The sequence below is a fragment of the Acipenser ruthenus genome, chromosome 13 (genome assembly GCF_902713425.1).
Source record: "Acipenser ruthenus chromosome 13, fAciRut3.2 maternal haplotype, whole genome shotgun sequence".
Classification (NCBI taxonomy): domain Eukaryota; kingdom Metazoa; phylum Chordata; class Actinopteri; order Acipenseriformes; family Acipenseridae; genus Acipenser; species Acipenser ruthenus.
The window spans coordinates 35,017,515-35,031,397 of NC_081201.1; the positions used below are offsets into that span (position 1 = coordinate 35,017,515).

At 37.1% G+C, this 13,883-nt stretch overlaps 2 protein-coding genes across 4 annotated transcripts in view; one reads left to right on the forward strand and one right to left on the reverse strand.

Moving 5' to 3' along the window:
- Positions 1–1,448: 1,448 nt before the first annotated feature.
- On the reverse strand, positions 1,449–8,563 carry LOC117417844 (clarin-3-like). The gene is made up of 3 exons (XM_034030221.3): positions 8,181–8,563; positions 5,933–6,115; positions 1,449–3,959 (listed from the first exon to the last, which is right to left on the reverse strand). Exons 1-3 carry the CDS (start codon positions 8,410–8,412, stop codon positions 3,682–3,684), a joined length of 693 nt encoding a protein of 230 aa, XP_033886112.3. The 5' UTR covers positions 8,413–8,563; the 3' UTR covers positions 1,449–3,681.
- A 3,024-nt stretch (positions 8,564–11,587) lies between these two features.
- LOC117418159 (receptor-type tyrosine-protein phosphatase epsilon-like) overlaps positions 11,588–13,883 on the forward strand; it is a 55,506-nt gene continuing 53,210 nt past the window's right edge. For 2 of the 3 annotated variants that reach the window (XM_034030798.3, XM_058985205.1), the window contains exon 1: positions 11,588–11,885. The gene's annotated coding sequence lies outside the window, so the exon portion shown is untranslated. The remainder of the gene's footprint in view (positions 11,886–13,883) is intronic. The other variant, XM_034030802.3, reaches the window with a different exon arrangement.

Consider the following 13,883-nt stretch of genomic DNA (forward strand, 5'->3'; position numbering starts at 1 on the left):
GTGCCTCATCCCTTAGTAATAGGAAGGTTCTCCTTTACAGAACTAAGAAGACCCACATCTAGGACTTACCCTACAGGCCTAACAAATACATGCAATGCAGTTCATTTTTCAGAGGCCTCTTGTGCTGCATTAAATCTTTGTGATATCTCCAGGGTCCAGCCATATAAAACGCATAAGAGGATCTTGTTCATGCCTTTGTATCTTCTTGTACTGACTGTGCTTATAGGTACAGTACATACCTTGCAGATTGCGAGGTATGATTGTAATGTTACAGGCTTGCCAGAAGAGGGCACCATTGAAATAGCGTCTGTAAAAATGTAATTCACAAGCCGGCACTAAAGCTAATGCTGCCCTCTTGTGGTAAAGAAGACAGCTTCAAAAAGTGTCATAGTTCTTGACTTTCACCTGCTGTATGATAGAAACAACAGCAACAAGCCACAGAACACTGCTGGAGATGTGTTTATCTAAGATATATGGGAATGTAATTACGTATGTGCTTCAATGTATTAAAAAAAAAAAAAAAAAAGTTTAAAATAAATGATTATATATATATATATATATATATATATATATATATATATATATATATATATATATATATATATATATATATATATATATATATATATATATATATAGTTTTGAAAAGTGTTATGATAAGTGAGCCAGGCATTTTTAAGGACCTAAAATGTTCTGTGCAGCAGGTTGAAGGACTGGCTCTACCAGCTGAGCTGTGTGCAGTATTTCATGTTCAGAAATAAGCTGTCACCGATCCCAGCTGGACTTTACTCAGGGCTGTTGTTATATTGCATGGTTACTCAATCTAAATTAAGAAAACAGCTTGTTGAAAAAAAAACAGTTAATTCAATGAACTGAAAGCAGCTTCACATCATTTGTTCAGTCGAATATAATCTTATTTTCTTATTCCACAGGGCAGACATTAATTGTTTTTGAATGCTCCCAAATAACTAATCATCATGATTAATGGCATTAACGTGTGTAGAGTTTAATAACCAGTAAGTGGTATAGTAACCTACACCCCCCCCCTAAACACAATCAAGTTTGTACATAACCCACCCCTCCAAAGCTGTATATACTAATGAATGGGTCCATCTGGCTTCAGTGTGTGGTATTTTTCATGATAATTAAGATGTACCCTTCAGCGCTCAAGCCAAAGGCAGACAATGATCCACACTAACAGTGACCTGTCAGATAGCACTGAGTGTCCAGTTTTGGGTATTTCAGCAGATCTATAATTCATGAGATACCACGGCTGGGTTTGAAGAAAATGTATAATACAGACCCAGCAGTGTTGGGATGACACTGAACATGTTATGTCATTTGTTCACCTTGCCAAATTCAATTCTCTACTTGAGAAAATAAATGCCACCGCCTCTTCAAACACTACTACAGACAGACCACATAGTGCAAAAATAAAAGTATCTGTATTGAGTCAAATAAATCATCAATTTTATTTAAGAAGCTGTATTTTAGATACACTAATACACTGACAAAAAGCAAAAGCGATTACTATGCTTATTCTACAAATTTACCATGCTTTATTGTGTTTTCTTTACCATACATATTTTTGTTTGTGCTTCACTATGCTTTCACAACTAAATGAATAAATGATCTATGCGAATTGTGAAGTGATCTAACTGCCCAATACATGGCTCTTGAGCCCCACAATAGAAGTATTTACCATTATTTACATTTCCAGCCTAATTACATTTCTAGCTAGAAATCATTATATATATATATTATTAGTATATATAGTAATCACTATAAAACCAATATTTAAAAAGCAACCATTAATTTTATATTTATGTATTGAGCACTCCAAAACAGAACAAAATAAATCATAAATATATTTAATTTGAATTGCATATCGATGGAGAACATGATGTTTACACTGGGAAGCAGGACACAGGTGATCCACTGTAGAATTCATTTGAACACATTAATCTGAAAGCACACGTTTAAGTTTTGGTTGTTGGGTGATCATTTTCCAAGAGGTTGTCTTACTCTTCTAATCATAATTATAATCGTATACACTTGTAAATACATGACTTATGCAGGAAGAAGCAGTTCAGTTATTTTTGTATTGTTGAGTAATTTTGTTCTTTTAAAAGTTGTATTCGTCTCTGAAAATGTGGCTTTGCCTTTGCAGTTGCTTCAAGATTGGGTCTAGGAACTTTTAACTTTCTGCCATGGACTGGCAAGCTCCAGAGTTCAATCACATCAGCAATGTTACATTAAAACACTTCATCCTGCATGCAAAACAAGTCACACAAGCATTAACTGCTGTCATATTCTTAGACACAGAACAACGTTTCAAAGGATGTCAGTATTGTGCAGGAAAGCGGTTTAATACCCTATTCACACTTATAGAATGATACTGGTAAAATGTGTTTCGGTTTAGAATATATACCAATACGATAGCATTTCTGTCCTAACTCACTGTTCAACACCAGACCGACACTGTTATGATATACCTGTCCACGTTTAAGCTGGTTTCTATCGATACACCTGCATCAAAGGCCCTATCCACACTACATAACCAATTAGAGAACCATACTCAAAAACACTTTATTTAATCCAGCTCAAAGCGTCCACACTAAAGTACCTTCGGCCTTAATGCATACACACACTATTATAATAGCCCGGTTACAGTTCCTAGCAGGGCAATGGACTGTCAGCTTAATATTACATTATCCCACCATGCACTGGATTTTATGTTTACAACCCAGCAAATATGGAGCCTGTGTCGATGGAAGACATATCGCTTCTTAGCATAAATGTTGTAGCTTTGTTTCTTAAAAACACTGGGTACATTTTACCATAGTGTGTGCGTTTTGTTTTGAACTCTCGTTCGTTTTGAAGTTCTCCTTGAGTGAATTCATTGCTCCAGATATCAATGTGCCTTGATTTCACGTGCCAAAACATATCAGAAAGCATTTGGGGATATTGGAGGATACAGAATGTAGTTCGGTATTACAGCGTTCACACTTCGGATATAATTTAGAACTGGACTTGAGACTACCCCGAGGTGTTCTCGAATACAGTATTAAACGCTGCACAGTGTAAACACTAACCGTATTTAGCACTTTTAAGCTGATTTAAAGGCAATTAATATGGTTTAAATGCATAGTGTGGACAGGGCCAAAGATACTTAACCACTGATTTTCTAAGAACATCCGTCACACTGCGTGGAAAGGGTTGTGCAATATAGAGAGCTTGGGAGAAGATTTTCTATTGAGTCAATGGAGCTGCTTTGATATGTTTTTAGTTTGTAACCATTTATTCAAATTTCACTTTGATCATTTACTATTGTAACTCATCTGTAAATATAATAAACAGTAAATGAATAAAAACAAGCATGACGGAAGTAAAGGCGGACTTGACAATCTTGATATTGTTCCACAGGGCTTTAAAAAGGTCAAAGCCACAGTTAACTTTGCCCCAGGTCTTAAATGTTTTGGAGTAGTGTGGCTGAAGCTAACATCTTTAGGGAAAATGAAAGTGCACGCAAGGGCAGTTTAAACAGGTACAAACAGAGAGACAAAGAGGACACGATGAATAGAACATAATGATTACTAAGAATCTAAATTATTTTCTGTTGGGGAACATTGCTATGAGGTACTGTAACCCTTTGCAAAAGTCTTAACTGCAGAAGTACCATTAATACATCAGGATGTCTTTTGGGGCATCTTCCGTGGGTCTCTGCTGCTCCTTCCTCTGAGTGTAGTTGGCGTGCTGGTAAACGTAGACGATGATAATGGCAAACAGGTTGCAGAAAAAAGCAGGAATCATGAGGTAGTACGAGTATCCGACTGAATTCTTGGCATCACTCAGAATCACACTTTGGATCCCAATTTGGTTGTCAGCCATTTCTACTGATAAATGATATACCTCTGTGTTCACCACGAATAAAACGATTGAGAAAAAAATGAAAATTGCTGAAAGAAACAAAAAATGTTGATTATTGCAAGATTATGAACAATATGAGCAAATGTTGGAATAAGGTTGTTTTATATTGTACTGAATTGGCATCTCAGCCCATTCAGTTTAGCAGAAAAGGCAAGGACTGGACGTATACCGCAAACCATACAGTTTAAAGTGAACGTTTTACCATTCAACTAAGCAGCCCACTCTCAAGTCGAGAGGGGTAAGTAAGTGTGATATCAGTTTTATTAACCTGTCAGCCACTATGAGGAAATCCATTGCAAATATTAATATTCTGATGTGCTTTATCTTAAATAAACAATGACTTCATTGAAATTGTTTACAGCTACTTGACATGTAATTAGATATGAACTAACATTTGATTTCTAAGGTATTCTTATATAATAATGTACATGAATTCATGGTGTGATTCTAACAAAGTCCTTTTGTCCAACATACAGAAGAAGCGCTAGCCTGTTTCTGGTATTCACAGTTCTGTTCAATACATGTACGTTCTATAATAAGCATGCACAAGCATGTAAGTGTAACGGAAAGTGTTGCAGACATGAGGTGATGATGAGGAAATGGGATACAGGCTCTAAAAGCACTAGTCCAGGGGAATCAGTCACTTTGGACAGTTGCAAGACTGTACCAGGAAGGAAGGTGGTGTCCATCCTCTACCTGTAACATATGACTGAAGAAGTGTAATGTTTGATGCTATTCACATGCCACTGTTTACAGCAGGGAGTCATAAGCAGGTACAAACCCCATAAGAACTGTGAATATATATGTGAACTATAGGAGACCTCCACTGTGGAGATCAGTCCAAATAAACAAGCGCTCTGAGTTTCATAAGGCCAACCATGACCACCCCAAGAAATAGGCTAAACATCTTGTGTTGATACAGGAGGAAATGGTTTTTATATTCAATTGTGCATAAAGTACATCAGATGCCTTAAGCAATTTAGCAATGTTGGATTTTTATAAATTGCAGGCATTTCTGAGTGTCTAACCCCCCCCCCCAACACCTCAACTTCTATCATTTGTTATGGTGACGAAGAAGTTCCAGCAATGGGGTGATTCATAGACAATCCACAGTTATAGCCGCACATCCTATATATGTGGTAATGACAGTGTTTCAGTTGTAAAGCTGTATTGCTTCATACTAAGTATTTTGCGACTCAGCATTTAATTTGAGCTGTATGTATCAGTATTGTGTTTCAGTTGCTGACGTTGGTAAATAAGCATCTTCTCATCCCCTCCCTGGCACATTGTTACTGGGAGTGTTCTCCACAACATCTGCATTGGCAGCTCCATTGCCCAAGAGGAGGCACTCCTGACACAGTTATTACATATCTGTAGATGTGAGGGGTGTGTAGGCTGAATTAGTAATAGCCAGCAAATAAACAGACTGCAGCCAGCAGGGATGACTGTCTAAAACAAAGCACAGCGCCAGATTAATTATTAAAGACCTTGGTGTTATTTTTCTCTTAGATCAAACCAGCCTGCACGCAATCTCAGTTGGCAGTCTCTTAGGATTAGCAGTTGTCACTTTTAAGTACTTGTATATGTACCATATATACGTCTTTAGAACCACCTGATGGGTTGTGCTCTGTTGAATATCTCTCATTTGAGAGAGTTACCAAGATCATGATTCTTGATTTCAGTAATAACCACATTTCTTTCTAGTTTGGTTGGTCCATGAAGGATGTGTTGAGATGCTCACACTACCCCGGCCTGTTTCGGGTGGGACTAACCAGACATCATTGTAATTAGCTCATTTACCAATAAGAGTAGACAGCAGTGTAAAAGACATTTAACCTCATCCAATGAAATCATTCTTAGACCAGACAGCTGCAGTGGGGCACACTAATATGGTACACATGAATAATTCAGGTTCCAATACAATACATAAGTTTGGGTTTAAGCAATCTTAAGAGATCATTAAACTGTAGAGCATGACATAAACATCATTGGGCATGCTTACCGCTTACTGAACTGCAGACATAAACACCGATAGGTCCCAGGTATGTTTCGTAAGGGCTGCTGAAGCTGTTATATAGAGTGATTCCAAAGCTGCATATTGAACCCAAAAGCCCGAGACACAGGCAGGTTATAACCGTGATGTGTAGAGATTTAGAAGGACCAAAGTGTTCCAGAGATTCCAGGACTTGAAAGAAAAAGGTTCAGATGTGAGAATTACAGTTAATCAACAGCTTTCAAGGGTTTTCTGGAAATATCGCATTATATAAATATATTATTACCAATAGATATGTTAAGATCAGTTTTAATACACGGTAGAAAATCCTGGAACACCAGAGAAAAGATTTGTATTTGGATGGAATAAAAGGGTTCTGTGAAATCCAGTGCTGCCTTCTGCTTTCAATAGGATTAAACAGAACAGTGAAATGTTTCTGTCTTGACTTGCAACTTGAACCTGACAAACATTATTCATTCAGTTCATCAGTGTCTCGGGTCATTTCCCCAATATAATCTTCTGCTGGTGAATGCACACTATATGGTAGGGAATTCTTTGTTTTACAGTTAATTGCTACACAGCTGTAAAATTGATATGTATTTGTTTAGAAAATAAAACATCTACACAATTGTCTGATTTCTTCCACTATTGCTTGTTAAGGATTTAATCTATTTACTTTTGGCGCATGTTGCTTCTAATTTCTTTGTAATTGTTTGATATTTGTTTGTTTTGATGTTTTTTCCCATTGGTCGACTGGAGGATTGCTATTGGCTGTAAGACCATATGAGTTGTTAACCACTCGGTTGATTATTGAAAAATAAAAATTATATATGTTTTGGGTTATTTAACATACCTTTGTCAAGGGAAAGTATGTTTGAAAACAAACATTGGAGGTATTTATAGGCTTTTGATGCCATGGTAACCACACATTTATTTCTCTTTAAATCTAATGTCTTTGTGATGTCATTCACTATATAGCTAATGATGTAACAATCTACTGTTCCATTTTATTTAAACTTTCAGGCATCATGGTATCTACTCTATTTATCCATTTATTTTCTTTTATTCTTCTATGCTGTACATTATCTAATTTCATTTTTTCTAAAACCACAAACTTTAGCTCATCCATGGTGTGTCTTTTCCTTGTAAAGTTTGCTTTTTTATTTCTTAGATTTGATTGGTGGTTCTGCATTATTTTATATAATGATGTACCTGTCTCTCCTACATATTTTATTTTATTACATTTTATGCAAAATATACCATATACAAGGTTGCTATCCTTGCAGGACAGATTTTTTAAGACTGAATATTTATTTTCACTGTTTGCGATTTCACTTTTATCTGCATCAATATATTTGCACACTTTACACGAGCTTTACAGGTTTCCCTTAATGTATCTATGACCCCTTTATGTTTACTGTGAACTAAAATGCCAGCCAAATTCGCATGCCTTCTAAAAGCTTCATTTTTTCTGAATTATGAAGTATACGTAAATTCTTTCAAACTAGTTTTTGAAATGTTGGGTAATAATTTTGAATATGTAATTATTAATGGTACTCTCTTAACCCGCTCTTCCCTTTTCATATAATCAAGTATATAATCAAAACAGACATGTAAAATGACTAGCGTATGCTTATAAACATTTTGGATTAATTAACACTCAAAAATTGTTCGTTAAAACATATATTACTGTCATAGCCATTAAATACAACCTCCACAATAATAAAACAAACTCTTGAAATAGTTTACAAACGTGGTTTTGGTTTTGCTTGTGCTGTACAGCAGAAAGCAATGTCTTTGCTTTATCACAGTGTCATAATCAGATTCAAACATACATACATACTGACATACATACATATATAATAATAACCAATTCACCATTATTACCACTCTTACATGAAGATGCTATAAAACTAGTAGAAAGATCACTCTTTTTTGTAACATTAACAGCTTTGGCCTCATGCTTTTGTGTCTCGTTGACATGACATAGAAATGTATATATTTTGGTTATCTAGCTATCTATATGAAGTGTTAAAGTTGAAGATGATATACTGTAGCTAGGGAGGAGAACAACCCCATTGTTTAACATTTCGCAGTATGCATAACTACTGAACACTCAATAGTGTGGAATCAAGAAATACTAAAATAAGTTAATTCAATGACGTTGTCATTGAATTTTCTTTTAGTATTTCTTAACATCCAGTATTACCAAATGACACTGCAAAAGAAAATAAAAAGGCAAATGAAAATGTATTACCTTTGAAGGGCTTAATGTCCACCCCAATATTAGGGCAGAAGGTGCTTTTCCCCTTGCCTTCAAAAAGCCCATACTCAAGCGTGACGGACCCAGTCTGATTGGCCGACCCCTCGCATGTAATCACACTGTTGACCCACTCTTTGGTTGCCAGCACAGCACATATCATTATAAGGGAACCACCGTTGGCCAGGGATCCTCCTAAGAACATCATTGTTTTTCTTATGGTTGGCATTTTGCTGTTTTGGATGTAATCTCCAGTTTAAAAAAAAAAATAAAAAAATGTCAAGCCTCTGCTTCTTTTCCCAGTTTCTTTCTGCCCGCCGTGTCCCCCTGACCTGCCCAGATCTTTCAGCTACTTTAGACCCGGCCCACTCTCAATCCAGGAAGTTGTAAAAACTGAACGTTGGACTAAGAGTGTCAGCAATAAAGTGTCTAAACGTGGACTTCGGTCAGGTGTCAAGTGGTGCGTGAGTTGTTGTTTATTAGTTAACATCACAGGAGTGTTTAACGTGTACACCACATCTGAACACAAATCGGGTGCATCAGACTTACAGTAAAGGGAATTTGGCATTAGATAAGCTTATAAAGCGCAGAGCATCATTTATGAATTCCCTTTTAGCCTTTCCAATATTACACTCTCTCTATTTCTCTGGCACAAAACCATGAAGACCGATTATAATTACATGCCTAAAATACATATTAACTTCACCTTAATGATTGGGACAGGAGTGAAAATTGTATTTTTTTTAGAACCAATACCTACCTTTCAAGCTTCGTTTCCATAGATTATCAAATCGATTTCATGACAAATATGAATAACACCTACCAGTAAATATTTATAAAATTAATCTTTTATAGGCCCCACACAATGTTTTGGATGTTTTGTTGATTGTGACTGTAGAACCACATCCTCCTATAGTCTAGGTAATGTCACCGTCATGACAATAAATTTCATATAAGTAATTACAAAGCAACACCAAGGAGTCATGGAAACTAAACATAAGGTGTGGCATATAATAACTGCAATGAAGCAGTAAATCCAATAGCCTCTCTCAACCTTCTGTGCTCCGTCTTTCGGGTGAGACGTAGTTGTAAGTGACTCTGCATCTGATGCATAGTTCACACACCCTAGTCTCTGTAAGTCGCCTTGGATAAAGGCGTCTGCTAAATAAACAAATAATAATAATTCCTCAAATGCCAAGGTAGTTGTCGCGTGCATTTCATGGTTTTATTCAGCCTGTTTACAATGGAATATTTTGCTCATTAGAATTCATTTGAACTCTTCAGAGCACATTACACATGTCTCAGAAGCCTCTCACCCCTCACTTCTAAACAAATAGCTCACTCATTTATAATGACAGCCTACATTTGATACCATTCAATTAAACTCAGACCTTGCTTTAAAAGATATGTTAATTTAATTCTCTGACACACGTTTTGACTAGAAGTCTTTTTCAACAGGATTGAAGATATTATATGTATAAAAAAGTTTGGCATTGAATTTATTAGTCTATTTTAGTGTTTCTTAACATAATTCCTTACATTTCAACAGCTGTTGCCTTGATGTAATAAAAGTGTTGGAACTGATAAGGGTGGTATACTGTAGTTAGACTGTGGACAAGTTCAAACTGATCATAACAGTAAAATGCAGGTCTCGTCCTGTTAAACTCTAGATACAAAATACTCAATAACAGGCATTGATTGTTTTTTCCACAAAAAAAATAAATAAAAATAAAAATAAACAAAATACAGTTATAAATTAAACTGTTGTTAAAGAAGTGGATGTCAAACTTGGCCATAAAAACAACTTTCAAAAAACGTGTGAAATGAGTTAGAGCTTTGTGAACAGAGTCCCAAAAGCTGTGCAAATTCAATTCTAATAATAGTTTGCTAGTTACTGTAAAGTGTGCTGTGAAAATCACACCAAGCCACCACATAGCATACCAAAAAAAAACATGTTGTTATGCTAGTGTTCTTGCAATTAACCCAGAGGGTAGCATTTTATAGAATAGTAAATGTTTCAAATGCTTTCTGCATTCTAAGTCTTGCTGAGCAAACCTGTGTTACATAATCATGTCATTTGCTTTTTCAGAAAGGTAACAAATGAATGCTCCATCACTGCATAATGTTACGTAAGAAAGTGCATTCCAGTGGTGTGTTACTTTTCCATGTATGACAAGTAGTTATTCAGCTTGAAATTCAGTGAGTACTGTATGCATTGTCCTGCCTGATAAAAAGTATATTCAAGTGCACTGCGCTCTACCTGTAGGGTATATATTGTAACACCTGTACCGCAGCTTAGACCTGTTGCTGAAATTATTTCAGCCCTGACTACAAGCACTAGATAAGACAGGCCTGCAGCCTAACTATCCTGATGCAATGCATTACATACGGTGGCCCTAACACGGTTCTCAGTTTGTCATAGCAGTTGTGGTGTCCATTCCCTGGGTCCCTCAGTTTCCAAGCATTTCACCTGAAAAACAGTAGTAATATTAAGCTTTACAAATAGCAAATACCATAGCAGTAAACCCTCACAATGTATTTTTTGGCAATAGTGATTTTTATTTTGCAGGTAAATTAATGAAACAGTGATTTCGCATCCCTTTTTAGAGTAACTGCAATTCTTTTTAAAAACAAAAAAACAAAAAAAAACTAGCGCAAATGCAATCTGCAGCCACCAGACTGTGCTATAAATAAAATTCAACTTAAAAGTATATAGATAATGTAAAGTACAATTGATTGTGTATTTATAAATACATAAATACGGATCCAGGCATAATGACCAAACTGATGAATTTGAAAAGTGAATCTTCTGAATATTTTTGATGTGTTGTTTGTTCTGATGCAGTGTTATATGCTGAATGAAAAAACAAGCACCCTGTAGTTATGGTCTAATGACAGTACTGTAATATGAACAGCTAGTGCCAGCTGATGTAAACACGTATAATTATCCAAGCCAAAACAAGAAAAATACATATTAGAAGTATGCAAGGGTTTGTTTTACTGTTCTTAGATCCTAACAAACAATAACTAACAGACGTTTTGTTTCGCAGTTATATTTATGTAATTTACATCACCGCGTCCTCAGAGGCCACTTTAAAATCTACTGAATCCAACTGGTTTTAATCTTAGCATGTAAACCTAAAACAAAAAGAGAGAGAGAGAGAGAGAGAGAGAGAGAGAGAGAGAGAGAGAGAGAGATCCACGATCAAACAGTACAAAACACGTTCTCAACACTCTCAAACTGTGGCAATGTATGAAAAATAAATGAAACGAGCCACAAATGTAGCCATAAAGAAATACACACACGAGATAGTGCTGATATTAAGCTCCCACTTCAAGTATGTCTGAGTTCTTATTTCCTCAAAATTTACCACCAGGAAACGGTTCTTTTTAACCAACACTGCAGAGCCATGTAATATAGGCTTGCATTTCCTGAGCGCTTCGGGGCCGCTGTGTTGGATGGATGTTGCTCTGAAATACAGCGCCAGGCGGCTAAGACTCTCGTATATAAGCAAAGGGAAGGCGATTTTGACAGCAGAGTAGGGAACGAAACACGATTTCCTGACCCTTTCTGATAAATTACAAGTCGGTCTCAAAAACCTGCATCTCTTACTGAAAACAGCTTATCCGGAATTTCCTTTTTGCTTGGAAACTGATCGTGGCGCAGCCTATAGTGTTCTCTCCAACACAGAATCCACTGCGGTAAGATTATTGTGTTGAACCTCTCTCGTTTTTATTTCATTATAAAATACACGTATAATTATTATTTATTTTGTAGAATACAATAACAAAGAATGATTATTAAAGTAAAATGAAAATGTTCATCGTGTTTGAGAAGGAACGTAATCTCAAGGCTGTGTTAACGCAATTAATTGCATCACAGGTGATGATGTTTCAGGCAGTCGTGTCATTTTCTAGTTTAATTTTGAGTGTTATGTTTGTGGAACGGTATTGTTCATATTGTGTGTATAAATGCAAACACACTCTTCAATACGTAGACTGTTCTTGTCTGCAGGTTAAATGTATTAATGGTTCACAGTGAACAAAACTAGAAACTGATTTTATTTTTGCATCGCCATCTCAAGCAGTAAGCTACAGTATGTGTGACTTGGTATATATTGTGTTTTCACATTAATGTATTTTTCTTATTAAAGGATAAATAGAAAAAACTTAGCTATAAAACTAGGTGGCTGCCTGGAAGATGTATCACGTCCGATTTCTGACTGTACTACTAGCCCGCTTGCTGTCGCGTTTAACAATCTGCGCAAACCAGGAACAGAATACAACCATTTGGCAAATATTAGTATTCACATTTGAAGTGCTTGTTGTATACACCCCAACATAATACATGCATTGCAATCGCCATTTGATTTGCTCTGTGTGCGTGTGTTTAATGTGTAGTGTATTTAATATACTGTATTTGACAGATAAGGAATACGTGTATGAGATACAAGTGTATGTGACACAGGAACAGTTCCCTTTCAATTCGAAGAGGACCACCAACCAGTACTTTTTGGATATGCCTGCCACAGGTCAGGTATTTACTGAGCATTTTATGTCAGAGCTGCCGATAGGTCCCCTCCAGGGAGTGACGTCCTCGGTCCCGCCTCTCGAGTGAACCAACGGAGCTCACTTCCTCTGTTTCTCACATCAGGTAGGTAAGGTAAGTATATTAACCTCTCCAGTTGCTGTGGTTGAGTCTGTGAAAGAGCACCCACTCGAGTTTTTCTGGAGTTCCCCTGCACCACTTCCCCGGAATCAGAAACTCTGCATCTGAGACTGAGCTAAAATGCTGCGCAACGGCGCTTTGTTTTATATTTTTCTTTTTCTTTTCAACAGCCTGCATCGCTTGGCGATTTGTAGTCTGCTTTCTAACTCCGCAGCATCTGTTGTTGTGTGTGTTTAAATGGTCACACACTGTCACATTCTACTACAGTGGACTTAAAGTATGCATATTTTCACGTCCCTATTCGTCCCGCGCACAGGAAATATCTCCGCTTCGACTTTCAGGGAAGCGTCTTTGAGTTTTCCGTGCTGCCATTCGGCCTCTCCTTAGCCCCCCACACGTTCTCTAAGTGCGTGGATGCCGTTTTGGCCCCCTTGCAGCTGCAGGGGATCAGGGTGTTGAACTACCTGGACCACTGGTTGATCTGTTCCAAGTCGAGGGAAGGAGCAGTGGCCAGCACGCCAATCATGACGGAGCATATTGGTTGGTGGTCGTCTTCGAATTGAAAGGGAATGTTAGGTTACGGATGTAACCCTGGTTCCCTGACCACCAAACCTTGCAAAGTCGCATCGGTCGCTTTCGCGGATTGGATGCAAAAGAGTAAGTGAGCTTCGTGGAGTGACTCCGAGGACGTCAATCACCGGAGCGGCCTATCGGCAGCTCTGACATAAAATGCTCAGTAAATACCTCACCTGTGGCAGGCATATCCCAGAAGTACTGGTTGTTGTTCGTCTTCTCTTTCAGGGAACCAGGATTACATTCGTAATTTAACGTTATAACGCATTAAGAATCTATAGAGTTCATGGTTTATGTGCACCAGGAGTTAGGTGCTGTAAAGTAGCTTCTCTTTAAATTATAAAGGATCAGTAGTGTTACTTCTCCAAAGACATGGGGGGTTTTAAAGGCAGATCAGTATTTATTTCTAAGTTGTCACTACATAAAAAATAGGGAGGTTCATGAAACCCATATGTTTT

What these genes read in the sequence shown, in the direction of transcription:
- LOC117417844 (XM_034030221.3), bottom strand. Translation starts at nt 8,412, where the DNA reads ATGCCAACCATAAGAAAAACAATGATGTTCTTAGGAGGATCCCTGGCC. An exon ending in GGACATTAAGCCCTTCAAAG is followed by an intron (nt 6,116 to 8,180) that starts GTAATACATTTT and finishes TTTTCTTTCAAG; the next exon opens with TCCTGGAATCTCTGGAACAC. An exon ending in TGTCTGCAGTTCAGTAAGCG is followed by an intron (nt 3,960 to 5,932) that starts GTAAGCATGCCC and finishes TGTTTCTTTCAG; the next exon opens with CAATTTTCATTTTTTTCTCA.